Source organism: Tenrec ecaudatus, chromosome 18, assembly GCF_050624435.1.
Source record: "Tenrec ecaudatus isolate mTenEca1 chromosome 18, mTenEca1.hap1, whole genome shotgun sequence".
NCBI classification, from domain to species: Eukaryota; Metazoa; Chordata; class Mammalia; order Afrosoricida; family Tenrecidae; genus Tenrec; species Tenrec ecaudatus.
The window spans coordinates 15,214,805-15,236,313 of NC_134547.1; the positions used below are offsets into that span (position 1 = coordinate 15,214,805).

A 21,509-nucleotide genomic window follows, 5' to 3' on the forward strand; every position below is an offset into this window, starting at 1 on the left:
CCCTCCCCACTCCCCACCTCCCCCATGAACCCTTGATCATTTATAAATTATTAATCTTTTAACGAAGTTTGCCAAGCATCGTGCTCTCTAGCTTGATTCCTATCTTGCGGTTTTTGGCAAGCATCCTCCTTGTTTTTTATTGATGCAGAACATTCATGGTATGACTGGAGCAGCGATCGTTTATCCACGCCTCTCTGAGAGGGGTCTGTGTGGTTCCGTGGTTTTGCTGTGATGGAAGTGGCTGCAATAGACATAGTTGTGCCTATGTCTGTTTGTGTTGTGCTCTTGATTTCTTTAGGGTATATGAGACCTAGCAGAGAGATTCCTCTATCATGAGGTACTTGTATTTGAATTTGTTTAAGGCAGCGCCATGCTGATTTCCAAAATGGTTGGACAATTCTACAGTCCCCCCAGCAATGGATAAAAGATCTTGGCTCAGGGCTCGAGTAGAAAGAAAAATATTTTGAAAAGGGTGATGGCAACTTATGTACAAAAGTGCTTGACACAGTGGATGGATGATGGCTTGTAATAAGAGCTATAAGAGCCCCCAATAAAATGATTTTTTAAGTTCCTGGCTCTCCACATCCTCTCCAGCATTTATGATCTTCTGGGTTTTGTTCATGTAATTTTGCTAAGGTTGTCGGTGTGAAGGGATATCTCGTTGTTTTAATTTGTATTTCTTCTGTTGAGTCTGTCTATCATTGAGGAAGTCAACTGTCCCATCTTTCTCCCAGGGAGCGGCTGGTGGGTTAGAGATGCAGAGACCTTGTGGGTGTCCAAAGCTTAACCCACAGCACCACTAGGGTGCCTTCAAGGGGTTTGGCTACTGAAGTTTCATTTCTAAAGAGTAATTATTTATAAAGGAAAAAGAATCTCTGAGTTCATGGGAAGCTGTTAGCACAGACTACGTGTCCTGTGTCCCTGTGGGTTGGGGTCCCTGGCTGGTCCCCACTGGTGGTGCTGAGGTTGCCATCAGAAAGGTGAGTGGTTCAGATCCACTATGGGTGCCTTGAGATTTAGTTTGCTAAAAGTTACATCAGAGAGCTAATTTAGGGACAGGGGGTTGCCCCTCACATGCCTGCAAAGGCCTCCTTAAGGAGGTTGGGAAGGAAGTCAGGCAACCATTAGACACCTATGAAGACCACAAACTGAGCATGCTCCTACTCAAGCCCCTGAGCCAGGTGGGAGGTACACTTGGGTGAGCCAAACTAGGCCCAGGTGCATGACATCACACAGGTGGGCCTAACTCTGCCAATGGGGTCAACCAATCCCATCAAACTCGCCTTCCCCCAGCCCGGGGGTGGGCTAGAATACAGGCAGGGAGCACGCTCTGGGACATTCTCCCTCCCCCTCACGGGCACACATACACCCCCTCCAGGCCTAATTGGGGACCCACAGCCTCTTGGCTCACATGCTCTCAGCCTCTAGGGTTCTTGGGCTTCTGGACTCCCGGGATTCCCCACCCCCTCCCAAGATCCAAACGTTTGAGTGCTCTTTTCCACCTGGTTGATTGGGCCCCTTTGAGACTGTAAAACCTGAAGCTTGTCCTGTCCTTCATTGAAAACCAAAAGCCCAAACGGGCTTCAGCATGAATGCTTTCATCACGTGGAAGCCAAGAACCGAGGTATTAGGGCCTCCAGAAACCTAACCGTTACCCAGATTGTAACAACCTCCTCCCCTATAGTCAATTCCTTGTAAATCTGTTAGTTGTTCAAGGCCTGAGTCTGTTGAAAAATCTATTAATTATTCAGGATGCTCTAATTGAGGAACGGGGAAGCAGGGTCATTGAGATAAGCATGCGCACTGAAACCTTAGGGGTTACCAGTCTGACAGCCCCCCTGGAGTAATGAAGATTGATTTCTGGTAATCCCTTGGGGAAAGGTAGACCGTTTTCTGTGCCCCTGTTATCTTTTGTCCCTGTGCTTCATGGTCCTCTGATGATCCTCATAAAACTTGTTAACGATCCCGCCCTCCCCCAACCTACGGTGAAGTTTGGGATTTATAACTTGTTAGATTTTCACTAGAGGGTTGAAACAGCTCAGGCACAGAAACCTGGATGTTCCTTCCGCAAGCACTTGCAAGAACAAACTTAGAATTTCTCAGCTCCCCACCCCCTCCCTGTCGCATTTCTTGGCTATCCCAGGACCCCTTGCGACTGACAATAGGACAGTTAGCTCTACTCTACCCTGGAGGGTCGCCTTGAGTTGGAATTGATTTGGATTTGTTTTGGGGGGTTTGGTGGGGCCGTCCACCACATCCCCTCCTCTACTGAGGAGCCTCCAACCTGATATCTGACAGCCTCCAAAGCTAGAACCTAAAGATCAAACACACATTCACACACACTCACACTCATGCACACACACTCGCGCACACACACTCTCGCGCACACACACACTCATACTCACACATTCATACTTACACACTCACACTCTCTCACACACACTCGTGCACACACCCTCACATACACTCACACTCTCTCACACATACTCGTGCACACATTCACACTCTCACACTCGTGCGCACACTCACGCACACTCATACACACTCGCGCGCACACTCACTCTCGCACACCCATACTCACACATTCATACTCACACTTTCTCACACACACTTGCACACACACTCACACTCACATACACGAGCATACTCACACACACACACATGCCGATGCCCACTCACTTCTCACCTGTGTCTCCCACTCACACAGCCTCTTAGAATCGGTTATAGACACACTGACACGCTCCTCTTCAACACACACTCGACCTCAGTCCCTGAAACAATACAACCCACTGAACACCCCCAAGGGCCTCATCTTCCATGGAATGGTGGGATGGGTGCAGGGAGCTTCCGAAAACCCAGACTCCTACCTGGCCACATTCCACTTTCAGGAAATGACTTTTTTTTTTGCTCCACCTCACACGCTGGCCCTCCTCAGGGCTGGGGACAACAGAGAGAAGCCGGAAACGTAATTTGGATATAAAACAGGTTCTAGGAAGTGAGGCCTGATGGGAGGAGCAGCAACTGGCAAGATGAGAGAGAATGAGGCACTGCCTGGATGAGTTCCAGGCCATGAGGTGTGTCCACGATGGCAGTGGGCTTTCTAGCCACAGGGCCAGCAGTTCAAGACCGCAGTTCTACCCTGTCCTATAGGGTCGCTGTGAGTTGGCATTGCCTCAATGGCAGTGGGTTTGTTTTTTGTTTTTGATGAGCGTGGAAGATTCCATTCTCATGCTGGGAAAGAATGTAGTGTAGTGTGTGTGTGTGTGTGTGTGTGTGTGCAATGCAGAGTCAGAAGAGTCATCAGGGAACTGTGGGTGCTCACGCTTGCCCTGGGAAAAGGTGTCAAGACAGGAATACCCTAAAGCAAGGATTCCCAGCCTCCCTAGGGCGACAGGAATATGTATTATTCGTGCTGCCCCACCACCCCCATCCCCTGAGACTCATCCTAGCCCTAGCACAATTACCAGGGAGGAGACTTAAGCAACCGAGGGTGGGGGTGGAGGAATCCTGGCCAGGCAAGGTAGCCAGGATGCCAGGGGCGTGGTAGGCAGAAGGCAGCCTGGCAAGAAGGCCCGGTAGGAGCTGTCCGAGGTTCCTCTGCTTGGCCCTGTCTCAGAAGATGGGGATGCCCAGACCCATCCTGCTCTGCCTCTTAGGGGCCACGCTCTGCCTGACAGGTACCCGCATTTCTATATGTATGGAAAAGAGGGCATGGGGGGTCTTTGCTCCTGCATCTGGAGGAAGAGAAGGCTGGGAGTGTGGACTCCTGGGTTTGAGGGAGGAGGAGACTGGAGGCCTGGACTCCTGGGTCTGAGGAAGATGGGGACTGGGGCCTGAACTTCTGGGTCCGAGGGAGGGAGTGTGCTAGGGGCTGGATTCCGGGGTCTGAAGGAGGAGGGAGCTGGGAGTTCTGAGTCTAAGGGAGGATGAGGCTGAAGCCTGAGCTCCTGGGTCTGAAGGAGGAGGGAATTGGGGGGCTAGGCTGGATTCCGGGGTCTGAAGGAGGGGGGAGCTGGGAGTTCTGAGTCTGAGGGAGGATGGGGCTGGAGCCTGGGCTCCTGGGTCTGAAGGAGGAGGGGACTGGGGGGGGGGGGGGCTAGACTCCTGAGACTGGTGTCATTAGTTCTCATCCATTCCTCTGTCGCCCCCCACCATGGATCATCCTCTCTTGTGTTCCTCTCCCCGACTCAGCCCGTCTCATCCTTCTTGCCCTCCAAGGGTCTTTTGGGAGCCACAGGGATTTATCCAGAACTGTCACAAACCTTGGCCTCACCTTCAGGCACACACACCAGCCCCTGTCTCTGAGCTGGGACATGGGGGCATCCTTGGGCCAGAAATGAAGTGGCTAAAGATTTGGGGCAGGAGAGAGGTGGGGAGGAGGCCGGGCCTGCACACAAGCCAACCGGCATTTAATCTGGTGTGTACGTTCTTCTTGCACATCTCCAAAGAGATTTGGCTCAGGGATCCAGATTGCCCTTTTCCCAAATGAGATTACAACCAGCCATGGAGGTTAGAATTGACAGCTCCCGGTTGTGGGGGGAGAGAGGGTGAATGCAATGCGTTCAATACGTCATAGGTTGTGTCCTCCACACCACACAAGGGCGCTCGACTTCTGCACGTGCGTCAGCGCGTCCTGGGGACGGCCGTGCTTGTGGCTTGCTCTCTCTGCTCGGTGGTTCAGTGTCTGAGTCAGGTCATTTCTGAGCCTCGCTGCCGTCGGATGAGAAACCCGCGAGTAATGTTGCACACTTGTGTTACTCGGTGACCTTGACTTCGGTCTTTGTTTTCAGGCACTTCAGTGCGTCCTTGGCTCTGTCTTGAATCTGTCATCGTCCTTGCTGTTAGGCGCCGTCCAGTGGGTTTTCGACTCGAAGGGACCCCGTGTCCAACAGAAATGAAACACCGTCTAGTCGTGCGCCGTCCTGACCATGGTGGCAACGGCTGAATCATTGTGGCCCCTGTGTCCATCCACCTCGTTGAGGGTCTTTCCTGACACCCTACTGGGCCAAACATCCCAATCTTCTCCAGGACCTGGTCCCTCCTGATACCACATCCAAAGTAGAGGACACAGTCTTGCCATCCTTGCTTCTAAGGAGCGTTCTGGCTGTACTTCCGTGTTTGACTTTAAATAATAATAATTATATGTATATGAATTCCAATAATATTTTACTGTGTTTTCAAGTGAAAGTTTACACGGTACTCTAGGTTCCCAGTTCAGCAATCCCACACAAATGGCTCAGTGGCACCAGTTACATTCTTCATAACGCGTCCATGATCTGCTGCTTTGCGTGTTCAGTTTCCATTCATCTCGCCCCCTTCTTACACGCTCATCTTTGTCTGAAAGTCCTTGTTGACCATCTGGGCTCGTGGAGCCCATGAGTCAGAGGCTCGCAGCACCTACAGGTCATGGTCCTTATGTTTTAAGCCATTTGCTTAAAGCTGTCAATCCACCTCAGGGGTTCGTTTCAGTTCAAGGTTGGAAGACTATCTCAGGGGAGTCCTCCGGGTCTCCACCAGTCCAGTACTCTGGGCCTTTTGTTGTTTGTTTTGTGTTTTAGGAATTGGAGGCTCTGCCCCACATTTTTCTGCCATTCTCTCAGGGTCCGTCCACACTATAAACGCTAGGTTTTTGCAGGTCTCCTTTTTGTGCATCTCTAATTTTACATAATTGTGTGTCTCTCTAATGGAGCCCTGTGGCGTAGTGGTTACAGGTCGGGCTGCTAACCGCAAAGACAGCGGTTTGAAACCACCAGCCGCTCCTACTGTGTCCTGTAAGGTCCCTGTGAGTCCACCGCGAGTTGATGGCAGGGAATGAATGCTTCTCTTGCTCTTTGTGTCTCTGTGATTCGTGAGCCTCTGTTCAAATCTTGCTTTCTCTATCTCTGGGTATGACTTTATGTTTCTTGTGTCTGTCTGTGTTGTTACAGTTTCCATATGTGTGTGTGTGTGTGTGTGTGTGTGTGTGTGTGAGAGAGAGAGAGAGAGAGAGAGAGAGAGAGAGAGAGAGAGAGAGAGAGAGAGAGAGAGAGAGATTTTGCTCCACAGAGGCATAAAATCAAACAGAACCACCTCACTGTCATCATGATAGTGTGCCTTGATTTGGGGGGCTTGTCTAGGTGTGTAGTTGTTTCACGTGTGGATATAGAAATCTGCACAGAGGTTCACACCCTTTAGAACATTGGTTGCCTAATTTGCACAAATCTGTGTCAATTTTGTGTCCACCTGGGCGTGCTTTGTACAGCATCTCTAGGTCTGATTGTACATGTGCATTTGTAGGTTCAAGATTGAAGAGCGTTCTGTGTGTTGAAGTATTTGTTTCCAGGGATGATGATCTTTGAGTCCTGTCAATCCACATATCCACGTGGGTTTTTCACAGGCTACATTTATCATGAGTTTGGCTGGGCAAAGGATGGGTAGGGCCCTGGGCTTGAGTCACTTCCTCCTTTAGCTAAATCTTGGAGGACTCCCAGGAAGAGGGTGGAGATCTGGAACAACCTGGTGAGAATAAACTGGATTGTCAGGTGCAGCGCCTTGCGATGAAGTCAGAACCAGCCGTGGCCAACCAACACCTGGCCTTTCAAGGCAATCAGGCCTGGACCCCTTCAGAGCTCACTCATTCCCTCCCATCGAGTCAAGGGGGACTCACAGACTCATAGCGGCCCCATAGGACAGGATAGAACTGCCTATGTGAGCTTCTGAGACTTGCAGGGGGCGGCTCGAAGTTCCCGGGATGTGCTCCTTCCCGGCCATGCTAACCCATCATGTTCTTCCTCAGAGTCCCAGGCCTTGCAATGCTTCAACTTTGAACACACCTACTATGGGCCCTTTGATCTCAGTGGAAAGGCGCTCCCCACCGCTTCCTGTCCCAGCCACTGCTTTGAAGCTGTCAGCTCAGTCAGTACAGGTGAGCAAGGGGAGGGCAGGGGTGTTGCATGATAGGGGGAAGAGAGAAGGGCTCAGGGAGGAATCGTAGAAGACAATGATGAGAAGGATGAAGGCAGAGCTACGGAAGCTGAAAGGAGTGGAAAGCAAGTGGGTTGGGCTCAGCTGCTGACCTAAAGGCTGGCGGTTCGAACCCACCCGGCGGGCTCTGCAGAGACAAAACAAAACACAGCTACCTCACTGCCATCGAGGCGATATCCACTCCAAACAACCCTATAGGACAGGGTAGACCTGTCCCTTTGCATTTCCAAGACTGTAACTCCTTATGGGAGTAGAAAGCCTCATCGTTCCTGTACGGAGGGATATTGGTTTTGAACTCCTGACTTCCCGGTTAGCAGTCCAATGAGTTACCACTACATCACGAGGGTTCTAGGAAACAACAGTGGAAAAGAAGAGGCCGGTGGAGGGACCAGGAAAGGGAGGCTGGAGGAGGTGGAGGAGATGAGACAAAAGAGGGAGAGGAGGTGAGAGAAGAGGAGGAGGAGCAGGGGAGGGAGGGGCAGAGGTGAGAGGAAAGAGGGAGGGGGGAGGATGCAAATAGAGGCAACATCTGAGACGCCATTCCCCCACCCCACCCCCGCCCTAGGATATCGCTCCTCAGTGACGCTGGTTAAAAAGGGCTGCTGGTCGGGCGCACCGTCCGGCCAGATGGAGGTGAACCATAACTCGCTGCCACCGGACTTCTCCGTGGTGCGCGGCTGCTCCTCCGACCTGTGTAACGTCGACATCCTGAGCCACGACAGCCTCCCCAACCTGAGCCCAGGTAGGCCGCGGGGCGGGGCCATGGCGGGGCGGGGCGATGCGAGGTGGGCGGGGTCAGCTCGGGAAGGGGCGGGGCCTCCAAGGCCGGCGTCTTGAGGATGCTCTTGCGCTCTCGCCAGCCCCCAACCCCCCATTGCTCAGCGGCACCGAGTGCTACGCCTGCGTGGGGACCTCGCCGGAGGATTGCACCGCCAACAAGTCCCGGCGGGTCCAGTGTCACCTGGATGAGAGCGTGTGCTTCAGGGGCAATGGCCGAATGACCATCGGTGAGAGGCGGGGAGGGCCTCGGCTTGGAGGGTCACAACAGGAGACAGGGGTGGGGGTGGGGTGGGGGGGTAGGGGGGGAGGGAGCTGAGCTGGTCTGAGGGAGGAGACAAGGCCCTGCTCAAGTCTGAGGATGGTGCCCTGGCTCAGGGGGGTTTGGGGGGGGGGGCGATGACACACCTGCTGGGTTCCTTCCCCTCTGACCTCCCCGCCTTCTTCCAGCCAATACATCAGTCCCGGTGTACATCAGAACGTGCCACCGGCCCTCCTGCACCATCGCGGGCACCACCAGCCCCTGGACGGACATCGACCTCCAGGGCACCTGCTGCCAGGGCAACCTCTGCAATGGGGACTCCGTGATAGAGTCCTTAGAGGCTGCGGCCGCCTCTCCGCGGGCGCCCCCCTCTGTGGCCCAGCTTCTTCTGGCATCCCTGCTGGTGGGCGCGCTGGGAGGCTCCCTTGGACTCTCCTCCTAGGCGTTCACCCAGGAGGCTGGGGAAGGTTGGGGAGGCTGGTGGGGGGGGGATTCCCCGGGGGGGTGTTTCCCCCCTTCTTCTCCTAACCCCACTCCCTGTAACACGGTTCTTTTGAAAATGATGTCAAAACAAGCTCCTGTCTCTCTGGCGTGGCCCTCCACCTCTCTCTGCGCCTCCTGCTTCCCTCCCGCAGCGCTGGGAGTGGGGCGTCCGAACCCTGGTCAGCAGGCTTGGGAGAGCAAGTGGACATGGACACGGGAGGCCTAGGTTAAGAAGGGCCTGGCCCACAGGAAGGACAATTGTGGTAATAGCTGTTACTTACTCGTCCTGAGCACGCATCAAGTAGGCCCACAAGCTACACACACACACACACACACACACACACACACACACACACACACACACACGATCATGTCAGTCTTCCTCAGCAACCGCTCCAAGAGGCTACAGCCACGATGCCTTTACTTTTTACTTTGCTTTCGTGTCATGGAGAGTTAGGAGTTAGACTGCCAGAGTTCGAATCCCAGTTCTACCACTTAGCCTAGGAGGGACCTTGGGGAAGTCACTCAACTTCTCTGCACCTTAATTTTCCTACCCGGAGGGTAGATGATTCCCCAGGAGGCTCAAATAGTTAAGCGCTCCACTTCAAACCCCAAAGTTGGTGGTTTGACTCTACCTAGAGGTGCCTCAGAAGAAAGGCCTGGTGCTCTACTTCCAAAAAGGTAGGGGGAAAAACACTGCCATCAAGTCTAGAGTGACTCAAGGTAACCCTGGAGTAAGGTGACCAGATGTCCTGCTTTTGACGGGAAAGTCCCGATTTTTAACCATTTTTCCCCCATCCCGCAGCATTTTTTAAAAGTCCTGATTTTTTGAAAGAATGCACGACAAGCTAGGGTATGCGGTTTTCGGCTGCCATGTGGTTATTTCGCCAGGATATGAGTTTTATCAATGGTGTCCCGCTGGTGTCCGCTCTACCAATGCTAAAATCGGGTCACTTTACCCTAGAGGAAAAAGTTGAACTGCTCCTGGGGGCTCCCAAGTCTGTCAAGCTCCAGGGGAGCAGAGAGTCTCATCTTCCTTCTGCAGAGCGGCTGGTGGATTTGAACTGACAGCTAACACACACACAGGGTTGCCCTGAGTCAGAATCGGCTTGATGGCAGCTGGCTAGGGTTGAGATGATCATTAACCAAAAAAAAAATGTTTAAGTTCTAGAGAGGGTTTCCTACCAGATGCAATGATTATGTGGTGGGCAGCCAACAGGGGCTGTGTGAGAGAAAGAAGAGGCTTCCCATTCCTGTCAAGAGTGCCAGCCTTGGAAGGCCACAGGGGCCGTTGAACAGCATCCTGTGAGCTTGACCTTTCTTGGAGCGTTTCCTAGGCTATCCGTCTGTATGGGAGCAACAGCCTCATCTTTCTCCCACAGAGAGGCTGGTGGGTTTGAACCACCGTTCCTCTGATGAGCAGCCCAGCTTTCTCGAAGAGGGCTGGGGTGAGGATTTGAAGAGTTGAAGGTGTGGCATCAAGGGGCCGCTGTCACCACCTCCACGTGACACATGAGCAAGGTGAGGCTCAAGGGGAGTCGAACAGTCCTGAAAGGGGAAGTGAGGATTAAGGAAAAAAAGAGAGACAGAAAATATTGGGAGCACAACAGTCTGATGGACTGAAGCACCTGAGTTTATTCTGCACATCCATGCAGAAACAACCTAGGGTTAATTATCTCATTGTTAAGCAAGCACATTTGATACATATAGCAACTCCATCTTCTGCCAAGCCAGACATCCTTGAGAAAATTAAACCACCTGTTTTTCCCAGACCTTGCATACTTTCTTGTCCTTGACAGTCTGTTCAAAGCGTAAAGTCACAGAAGAAATCAGCAAACCACTTCTCAGTTGTTTCAAGGCTGAGTCTTTATGGCCTTCAACACAGCCCCACCTCCCAAACATGTGGACGGGGATTCATTCCACAGGAGAACACGGGAGGTAAAGCTGAGCTAGGCAAAACCGTCCAGACTGGAGATTAGAGAGGACTTCCTAGAAGTAAACTCGGAGAAAAATCCAGCATTTCCTGGCCTCTCCCTAGCAACAGCTCCAAGAGGGAGCAACCACGATGCCTGTACCTTTACTTTACCTTAGTGCCATCAAGAGTGAGGAGCTAGACTGCCGAGGTTCGAATCCCAGTTCTACCACATAGCCTGGGGACGTTCCTCAACTGCTCTGAACTTCTGCACTGCAGAGTTACATGCTCTGCTGTCACACGCGTTAGTGGTTTGACGTCACCTAGAGGTGCATCAGAAGAAAGGCCTGGTGATCTACTTCCAAAAAGTGGACAAATAAAACATTGCTATCAGGTTGATGGGACTCAAAGTGCCCCTAAAGAAATAAGAGTAAAACTCTTGTAGGGTGCATAGACCTAATCAGAGAGAAGCAGGAGGAAGGGCCTTCTCCGTAGAGGAGACATCCTGGACCATTGTGTGTGTAAGACACCTCTCTGATCTCTCTTCTCATGATTGGACCTAACTGAGCCAAAGGACATTCTGTTTTCTTTGGATTATCCACGTTTTAATCAAATGGGCTTACACGTGCCTGCCTTTCCTATCCCTTCACAGGCATCTTTCCATAATCCTGACCTGCGTTCCTCCGTTGGGATGTTTCCTTGACCCCCATGACTCCTTCAACAACTTATTCGGTCTCCTAATGGCAATGCTTTGATGGAAGGCAATAGAGAAAAAGGATGGGTTCTGTTGACCAAATTTTGGTTTCCAAACACCAAGACCAATCCCCCTAGGAATAGTCCCTCTGTAGAAGAATAAGGGCAAAGAAGAAGTGAGCGAAAGGGCATTAGGAGCTGGAGAGCAAGAAAGGGGAGGAAGAAGAGCAACAAGGAAGATGAGTAACAGCAAAGAGTCCATGGTTCTGTCATCAGTCGCAACGCCATTGGGGAAGCATGGATGTTTCTTCTCCCATTGTTCAACCTGTCTTCCCTTTGCCCTCCTCTGGCTGATGCTTTTCCCCAAGGCCAACCAACCCACCTTTTTCCCGAAGGGATCTGAATTCTGAGGGGTCCTGTCTTTGTTGTTGATGATGATGATGAGATGCTTTTGGTACAGATGCGGACGTTGTAAGAAGAATCCAGAGAAGGCCTTGATTTGCAGACGTCACCTTCCATGGCCCCACTTCATAACACTAGCCCCCAATCCCCTTGGCAGTTGAGATGATTAACCCCAGCAAACAGAGTGATCCTCTTCTTTGGCCCTTGGAAAGTGGCCAGGTGGCAGTCTCCACACCCATCTCCATGGACCCACGACCATGTCTTTTGATAGAAGCAACCTTCTTTTGGGAATCAAGTCTTCCAAACCAGCAGATGTCCATGGTGTGGGGATGGAAAGCAGAGAATGTAAGTGGGTGTTAGGTATGAGTATGGTCGTGAGAAGAAATCTCTCATCGCTTAGTACCCAAGCCCATGGATTCAGGCAATGAGGGAAGACATCAGTGCAGAGTGGTCATGGATGCCAACCATCTACTGCATCCTGTAAGACAGACATCCTTTTTAGGATGTAGAGTACCAACTGGCCCCCAGATGGAGTCATGCCAGTGTTTTACCCAGTGACCTGCTCCTAGGTGGTGGAGTGTGAGGTAAGGCCAATGGAAACCACTGGTACGGCCTCATTGCGATGGATTCACCATGTCATGGGCTCTCTGGCTGGATGCGGTGCTATGTGGAAAGCATGGGCCGGAAGGAGACACTTTGTAACCCTAAGGAAGGACTTCAGTGTGTGATAAGAGGACTGAGCAGAGCGTGTATATATACGGAGTATCGCTTCAAGCATATGAGTCTTAGATATGAAGCTGTCAGGTGCTAGGGAAGCAGTGATCAATTGGCCAAACTTGGGCTTGTGCATATCAATAGGGTGTCGTGGTGGGACTACTCACTACTAGGTCAGTTTAACGCTCATCGAGATAAAGATGAGGCTGTCTGCTCCCATAAAGACTGTCAGCCTGGAAACAGTTCTAGTCTCTCCTGCCTGGTTCTTATGACACAGAATCAACCAGACAACAATGGATAAATAAAATATTCACTCACTCATTGAAGACTCTCTTCCATTCCCGGCCTGGGCACTGAGCTCTGAGATCATGGAGGTGAGTCCTAGCCCCAGAGGGCTCCCTCCAAATCTGATGGAAGAGACAGGTGCACCCTCAGAGAAGCACAGGTCGAGGGGAGACAGGCAGAGACAGGAAGAGCCAGAAGTGGAGTAGGCAGCCATTGGAGCTGGTTCTATTTAGGGGAGCTTCCTGGTGGACCAAGAAGGGACAGGCATTCCAGGCAGAGATGCCGATGCAAAAGGAATATCAGCTATTTTTGACTTGTTCACCACCTATTTTTGACTTGTTCTTCTGAGTCATTCTGGAGACCCCTTTCTGAGGGTTTCCATTTAGGAGGGACACAAGGGAGTCCAGATGGCCACCCCTGGCAGTAACAGGAAACTATGGGACACAAGGGAGTCCAGATGGCCATCCCTGGCAGTAACAGGAAACTATGGGCTAGAGAAGCATGCCCAAGAGGTGGCGGAGAGACCTCTGATTGAGGGTGTGGTGCCAGGGGAACCTTCCAAGAGGATGTAGTTTGTGTCAGGTCATGGAGGATGCGGATGAGATAACCATCTTCCAGGCAGTGGGGACAGCTCATGCCAAGACCTTTAGGAAACATTTATTAAATGGCAAGGAGACATGGAATCCACATTTTCAGAAAGCAGGAAATGAAAAAAAGCAACCTATAATTAAATGACACAGTGTCTGGGATTTGCATAAAATAATACAGGCAGTAAGGAAATGGGTGTCGGCACAGATGAGACATCGTTGACCGTAGGTTGGTGCTTGGTCAGTTTAAATGATGGGTCCACAGAGGTTTATTATACTCTTCACGTCTCCAGGTGTGAAGTTTTCCATAGCTTTAGCTAGATAGGATGTTGTTGTTGAGTGTCATCCAGTCGGCCCTGTGAACCTTGCCTGGCCCTGCCCCGTCCTCACACACATCGAGGTGTTCGATTTCTGGACGGCGACTTCCACTGACATTGATTGTGGATCCAAGTAAACGAAACCCTTGACAACGTCTATCTGTTCTCCGTGTATGGTGAGGTTGCTCACCTGGGCTGGTTTCCGCAGAGAACCCTAACCTGCAGTATTTCAACTCGAAGTTTGGATCCGCCTTCAAGACTTTCTGCTTGTGGGTTTTCTAACTCCAGGGCTGTGAACATGTCACCATAACACTTAGCCACCCTTTGCAGTCTTCTCAGCAGCTCTTTTACTTTATCTTCCCCCCAGGCCTCACACACACACACCACCACCACCGCCACCGCCACCGCCACCACCACCACCACCGCCGCCGCCGCCGCCAGCCTTCACTTTAGCTACTCCATGTTCAAGAGCAGATTTCAGAGCCTCTTCTGCCATCCATGTATGTGTTTTCTTTCTTTCCTGTCTTTATCATGGCCTTATGCTTTCTTGACATATGGCATGGTAAGTGTTGAGGGTAAGAGGGGTTCCCTAACACTCGAACGGGTTCTCGGGAGCAGACTTGGCGATGGTGGAAAATATTAAAGACAGACAGACAGACAGCGGGGCGCAGGGGGCTTCTCATCCCATGACGGGACTGAGCAAGAATGTTGTTTTCCAATGGGTATGTATAGTGGGACTTCGAGACATGCACATCACACAGCCAACGTATACATAGTCAATGGGAAAGATCATAAGCCGGTAACTTAATAAGCAAACAATGACATCAGCCACCATCTTGACCTAGTGCTAGTTGACCTCACCCCACCCCACCCCTTGAGCCCTCCCCAGGGGGTTGCTACATTTTATGGTGGGTTGGCTATACAGCCTGATTGCTCTTATCTACACATAACCCGTAGCAATTGTGAAGTAGCCAGACACAGGAATGATTCATCTTATATGGTAGCTCCTTTATGACAGTTTCTTTATGGGGAGGTTATTAGAGAGACTGTGTCCAGTCATGAGAATGAATATTAATTTTTTTATCTCATACCCATGAGGGTCTTCCCCCAACCTCAGCCCCGCTCCCAAAGTTGGCTTTCCAGACCCATGCTTATGAGCACGGATAATTTAGCCGCATGACATTCTCATCCTGTCCCTCAGTTTACCACAGATCAGGCTTTTAAAAAGTGGGCGGGAAAGCTCCATTATCTTTTAATTCGGTTTTCCAAAAAAAAGTTTAAGCCCCTTCATATTCCGATATTATCCCACAACTCATCTGATCTTTAGTCGACAGTGTTCAATGTATCAAATCTATTCTTGAGATGGTCTCTAAATCCGGGTGAGATATACACCAGGTTCTATTTCAGCTCTTGTGGACTTGTTTGAAATGTTTTCAACTTCTGAGGGGGAAAAAAATGAGGACCTGATGCCAGGGGCTTAGGTGGAGAGCAAATGTTTTGAGAAAGATGAGGGCAATGAATGTACAAATGTGCTTGACACAATGGATGCATGGATGGATCGTGATCAGAGTTGTATGCACCCCTAATAAAATGATTTTTTTAATTTTTTAATTGAAAAACGTTTAAAAAATTTTTTTCCACTTCAACTTGTTGTTAAGTCCCATTGAGTCAATTCTGATTCATGGAGTCTCTACGTACAACGGTAGGAAGCACTGCCAATCTTGCTCCATATTCACCATTGTTCTTCCCTTGAGCCCATGGCTGCACCCACTGTGTCCATCCATCTTGTCTCCCTCCTTTCGCTGCCCCTCTACTTTACCAAGCATGATGTCCTTCTCCAAGGACCAGTCGTTACTGATAATGTGTCCAAAGTCTGTGAGAAGAAGCCTCCCCATCCTCTCCTCCCCCTGGTGCATTTTGGCTGTACTTCTTCCAAGACAGACATTTGTTCTTCTGACAGTCTGTGGTACAGTTTTTGTCAACACATCATTCAAATGCATCATTTCAACTTGCATCTGAGCAATTGATGGCTTGCTCCACAGTTAGTCACTGACTTTGTTCTGACGGATGATGTTGTTTCTCCTCTGTATCTTTCCTCAGATGTACTTGATTTGATTTCTGTATATTACATCTGGTAAGGTCCATGTGTCTAGTCCCCACTTCTGTTGTTCAAAGAGGATATTTACAATGACAAAGTTATTGATCTTGCAAGGTTCCGTCATGCATTGTTTCTGTCGCCAAGGTCACAGTCTCTCACCGGGATTCACATTCCAACCACCAGTAATTATCGATGCGGTTTGATCGTATGTTTGGTCCATTTCAGACTGCAGAAGTTGGTCAACATCTTCATTGTCTTCATGTTTTTTTATAAGTTCCAATGATCGTTACATTAACTGGTCTTCTTTGTAGGCACATGGATACTATGCTATCACAGACAGTGTTGTATTTAGAATAGATTTCCAAATGTTCCTTTTTCATTATATGTGTAAGGCCATTCTTCAATTTGTCATTCCTGGTGTAGACCTGGCATGTCGTAGACCTGGTGTCGTTGACCATTTTGTCTGATTCAAAATGTTCAAAGACAATCCATTGCAGTTCACGAATGCCTGTGAGACTGAGTTACATGTTTCACTTAATTTTTTGGTGACTTCCCATTGTTCCCAGATTTGTGCATTGTACACTCCACCTTCCAACTATCAACGGATGTTTGCAGCCGCCTCTTCTCCATTTCATTTGTGGCACGTCAGCAAGTGACGGTGCCTTCAGGGTTACTCCATCAACACCGTCATGAAGGGCAACTCTGCTTTGAGGAGCCAGCTCTTCCCTACTCGTATCTTCTAGCTGGAGGAGTTCCTCTTTCAATATTCCATCAGACAAAGTTCTATTATAACTTGTAAGGTTTTCACTAGCCAGGTTTTTGGGGTTTTTTTTAAAGGCTTTCAGCTCCTCCTTCCTAGTCTGCCTTGGTCTGACAGATGTACTGAAGCCTGTCCACCATGGGCCCCCCTATTTGTTTTTGAAATATGAGTTTTATAGCTTCTAGCAACATGCGAGCCAGTTCAGCGTGAGGGGTGGGAATAGGCAGAGCAAACACCCATTGAGCGCACAGGGACCCAGGAGCCTCCTTGCTTGGGGCCTCGCGTGTCTGTGATTTCTCTGATCCAGTTGATCCCGTGTCTGCATCTAACACAGGAAGTCACACCCTCTTCCCCATTCCCTTCTCAAGATCCCTCATCATCGGTTCTTCCTAGCTTAAGGAAAGTGGGGGCCCAGGTCAGCACCAAGGACAGGTCCATCACATTCTGTCTGGAAAACCAACAACAGCCATTCCTGGGGTCCAGTTAAAAAAAATAGACTACAAGTCATCGCTATGGAGTATATTCCGAGTCACAGAGATCCTGTACAGGACAGAGTGAAGCTACCCCATTGGGCTCCCAAGGCTGTCATTTTACAGAAGCAGACAGCCTCACCAGAGAAAGACGCGGCAGTTAGCGGGTTTGAACCGCTGATCTTGCAGTTAGCAGCTGAATGCTTTACCACCTGGCCAGTAGGGAAGCAAAAGTGGAAATGAGGGCATGCCATCGTTCCCATTTCCAGGACAAGATGTAAGCGTCCACTAAGAGCCAATCCATGTAACTGAACAAGGTCATTTCTTCAACACCGATTCACTGAGCATCTCCTGTGTGCTAAGAATGTTCTGAACAGAGAAAGGGGGAACCATTGCCAGCCACCTTGGGAATCGTCCATGTTGATCTTTTCTTTCATCCCTGTCGGGTTAATTAGATTCTGCTTTCTTCCTGTTTGCGGTCCTCCATGTGATCTCACAACTCACCTGGCCTTCAGTCATTAGTGTTCAATGCGTCAGACCTATTCTTGAGACGGTCTCTAAATTCAGGTGGGGGGTACTCAAGACAGTATTTGGCTCCTGTGCTTGTTTTTTCTTTTTCTTCAGCTTCAACTTGAACTTGCATCGGAGCAATTGATGGCTTGTTCCTAAGTCTGCCCCTGACCTTGCTCTGATGGATGACATTTAGCTTACCATTCTCTCTTTCCACAGATACCATCTATTTGAGCTTTGTGTATTCCCTCCACTGAGGTTCACGTGTCTAGCTTCCATTTATATGTTATTTTATATATGTATGTATATAAATATATATATATATAATTGCAATGCAGAAGTTGTTGGTCTTGAAAATTCTGTCATGCAAAGGCTGACATCATTTCTATCACAAGGCCATCTTTTCTGACTATGGATTCTTCTTCTTTAGGTTATGAGTTGGGCTGCTAACCTCAAGGTCAGCAGTTCTAAACCACCAGTCACTGTATGGGAAAAAGCTGAGGCCATCTGCTCCCGTAAAGATTTACAGACTCAGAAATCCACGGGGGCAGTTCTACCTGGCCCAACGGGGTCATTATGAGTCAGAATCAACCCGATGGCAGCGAGTTGATATGCTTCCTCTTTGTTTCCAACTTTCACCTTCCAGCCAGTAGTAACCATCCATGCATCTCGGCTGTGTGTTTGGACCTACTCCAGGCTGCAGGAGTTGGCAAACTTCTTTGCTTTCTTCATCTGTGGCAGTGGCAGTTAGTGCATGCGTTTGAATAATGGTTAGATTCGGCCCTGGTCTTCTTTGTGTGTGGACTAAAAAGACTTGAACAGAAGGTTGCACAGGGCAGATCAAGAAGACCGAGTGAAGGACCTGTGATGACGTGAATTACTTGGCCTGGGTTTCACTAGACATGGTTGTTGTGACACCCACCACGTGACTGGGCTGTAGTTGCGGTTGGGTGGTGCCACTGAGTCCGTCCCAGCTCGTCGTGACTCATAGGCCAACAGAAATAAACACTGCCTGGCCCTACGCCATCCAGGCAATGGTGTTTATGTTTGAGCTCTTTAATGCAGCTCCGGTCAGCACCATGAGGTGTCAGAAGTTCAAAAACAAGCAACCAATGAGAAGCTGATGCCAAGGGCTTAAGTGGAGAGCAAATGTTTTGAGAATGATGAGGGCAACGAATGTACAAACGTGCTTGACACAATGGAAGTATGTATGGATTGCGATAAGAGTTGTATGAGCCCCCAATAAAATGATTTTTAAAAAAACAACAAGCAACCAAATCGATGTGAAGGAGTATGGATGTAGTGGAGATGCAAAACCCACTAAGAAAATTGAATGGCCTCTCTCAGAAGGGCCACATGGGATGAAGGATAAATTCAGGGTGCGGTATGGCACTGATGAACCACATAATTATCCTCTAGTTCTTTAATATTTCCTCCCTCGACTGTTATGATTTTTGTTTTACCTCATAGATCATATAAGCTTTGTGTTTGTTCATTTGTATATTTACGATGGTTCTGTACAGGAAAGTCAAGATAGATAACCCTTGAGAAATAGTAACAAGAGCAATGGGTCCCTGAGGGTACAGGAAGAGGGGTAGAGGGAAGAGGGGAGAGTGGGGAGCTGATGGCACTGATAACTGTATAACCCCACTCTATGGGATCAGACAACAGAATTGTATGTGAATGCATACATTGGATTATGTAAGATATGAGGGGAAAATCCCCACTATTATAGAAAATAAATAAATAAGTGATCCTGGAGGGGGGATAGTGGGGGAAGAAGGGGATAAAGGGGAGCTGTTATCAAGGAGTTCAAGAAGAAAGAAAATGTTTTGAAACTGATTGTAGTAGCAATTGTACAATACTGCTTGATGTGATTGAACTATGGTATGTTAGGATATCTGTAAGTGCTCCCAATAAATGACTAAAAAAAAAAAAACCCAAAAGTTAATGTATTGTTTAGCTGGGAGAATTGCCCCACTTACCTATAAAATTTAATTTAGACATTTAGGGACTTGACAACTTTGGTGTGTAATATTCCTTGAGATTATTATAGTGTTATATCTGAAGCTTTTTAAAATTAAGGTTAATCATTCTAATTCAGTTTTTCTAACATTCTGTTTAATTTGACGTTGGCTTTGTATTACTTCTGTAACTAATTGCCATCAGATCTTTTACTTTTAAAAATGGTATTATGAGTTAACAAATGTGAATTATGAGTGGTCATGTTAAAAAAAACAAAACAGCTACGGGGTCAATCCATCTCGTCGAAGGCAGTCTTCCTCTTCTTGGTTGCCCTGACACTTTCCCAAGCATGATGGAGTAGGACCATGCAAATGTGAGGTGCCAGTGGCCCACTAAGGAGATTGGCTTGCCTGCTCATCGTGAATGTAAATAAGGTACATGGCACCCTGGTGGGTGCAGGACTGTACAACTAAGATGGCTAGAACCCTGATAAGGGTCCGTTGTGTCATTTGACTAAGCATCAATGAGCCATTCCAGAGACCGAAAAGGAGGTTCTCACCACTGTCGAGAAAGAAGAACCAGGGGTGAGGCACAACCTTCGGATCCAAGGTCTCTGCACTGAACGGCCTGGATCCAAGAGATGGAGGATGGTGACACCAGGGTCAGTTGGTGATGGCAGGAAGCCACAGCAGAGAAACAGAGAGAGCAGAACCAAGAGTATGAGGCAGAGCAGTAGGCTTCCCTGTCCCCCAAGCTAGAAAGCTGAGTGCCTTCAGGCAGGACTCTTACTTGCAGAGTGGGTTGCCTCTGCGAAATGAATTGGAAGGGGAGAGGGCAGTCTGGCTTGCTGGCCCACTGAAGTAGTTAGTTTATTGTGCCAACCTGGCCAATAAACATATGTGGGGTTAATTGAAGGGCGGAAGGATAAATGGTTCAGTGAGCCTTGCCTTTTGAGTTCTCAGGTCTCTTGCTTTCTGATGGTTGAACCAGGGTGCTGCTGCCTTAGCCAGTTCCTGCTTTAGCTGGCAAGGCTCACTTCCTGCAAGACATCCCTGAGGAGAAGCCACATGGACCTACCCTGATGCATCATTGCGTGTGTTTTGTGAGATGGAGGAGGACTTTGTAGATTGGTGTTGGACATATGAGTTAATGTTAGACTTATGGGCTTGGGCAGCACTGGGTTGGGATGCTTTCTTGATGCGCAATTAACCTTTATATAAACCACGAGTTTCTGTGGATTGGTTTCTCTAAAATACCCAGACTAACACACCCACAGAGTTAAGAGCTGAGATTCTGCAGGCCCAGACTTATGGGTAGAGTGAGATATTTTCAGCCACTTGTTACTAGTGCCCAAAGAGCTTTGTGACCCTTGCCCATGCAAGGTAGAGGCCAAAGGGAAAAGGGGCTGAGAGGCTGGATGCTTACGTGTGCCTGCAGGCACCGCTGAGAAGAATGCCTTTGTGGAAGAACTGTATCCCAAGCATTTCTGATCCTGAATTGTAACAGAGTCCTTTCTCACTTGCTCTGGATGCGTCATCAAGAGAAACCAATCGCTGGAAGAAAACATATGCTTAAGAGTTGTATGAGTAAAAAAAAAAAAGAGTTGTATGAGTCCCTAATAAAATGTAAAAGAAGAAAAGAGAAAAAAATGATTAGGGCAAAGACTGTACAGATGTGCTTTATACAATTGATGTATGTATATGTATGAACTGTGAAAAGAATTGTATCAGCCCCAATAAATTGTTAAAATAAATTTTTAAAAAAAAGAAAACATATGCTTGGTAAAGTAGGGAGGAGAGGCAACACAGGTGAAAGAGCCCCTTGGGGAGATGGATTGGCACAAAAGCTACCTTCCCTGATGCACGCACAGATCCTGGTGATTGAGGATGATGCCAGTCAGTGCAACATTTCTTTCTGTTGTACAGAAGGGCCATGAGATGATGTGACCTTCACAGAAGCAGGTCGTTTGTCATTTATTTATCATATACCATCTTGGGAGAAAAATTAGGCCTATAGGTTCACTATGATTTGGCATTGACATGATGCCGGTGATTTGGGTTTGGTATTTAATGTAATATCATCATAACAAGATATAAAAAATATAAAAATCATATAACAGTGGTCCTCAACCTTCCTAATGCCGCGACCCTTTCATACAGTTCCTTGTGTTGTGGTGACTCCCCCCTCCAATCATAACATTATTTTCGTTGCTACTTCATCAGTGTCAGTTTGCTACTGTGATGAATCGAGCGATCCCTGTGAAAGGGTCGTTCGACACCCCCCCAAAGGGGTCACGACCCACATGTTGAGA

General features: G+C 48.8%; 1 protein-coding gene across 1 annotated transcript; it reads left to right on the forward strand.

Annotated features, from left to right (window-relative positions):
- The first annotated feature begins 3,619 nt into the window (after window positions 1-3,619).
- LYPD5 (LY6/PLAUR domain containing 5) lies at window positions 3,620-8,444 on the forward strand. The gene is made up of 5 exons (XM_075537624.1): window positions 3,620-3,677; window positions 6,776-6,904; window positions 7,529-7,705; window positions 7,824-7,970; window positions 8,191-8,444. Exons 1-5 carry the CDS (start codon window positions 3,620-3,622, stop codon window positions 8,442-8,444), a joined length of 765 nt encoding a protein of 254 aa, XP_075393739.1.
- Window positions 8,445-21,509: the final 13,065 nt, after the last annotated feature.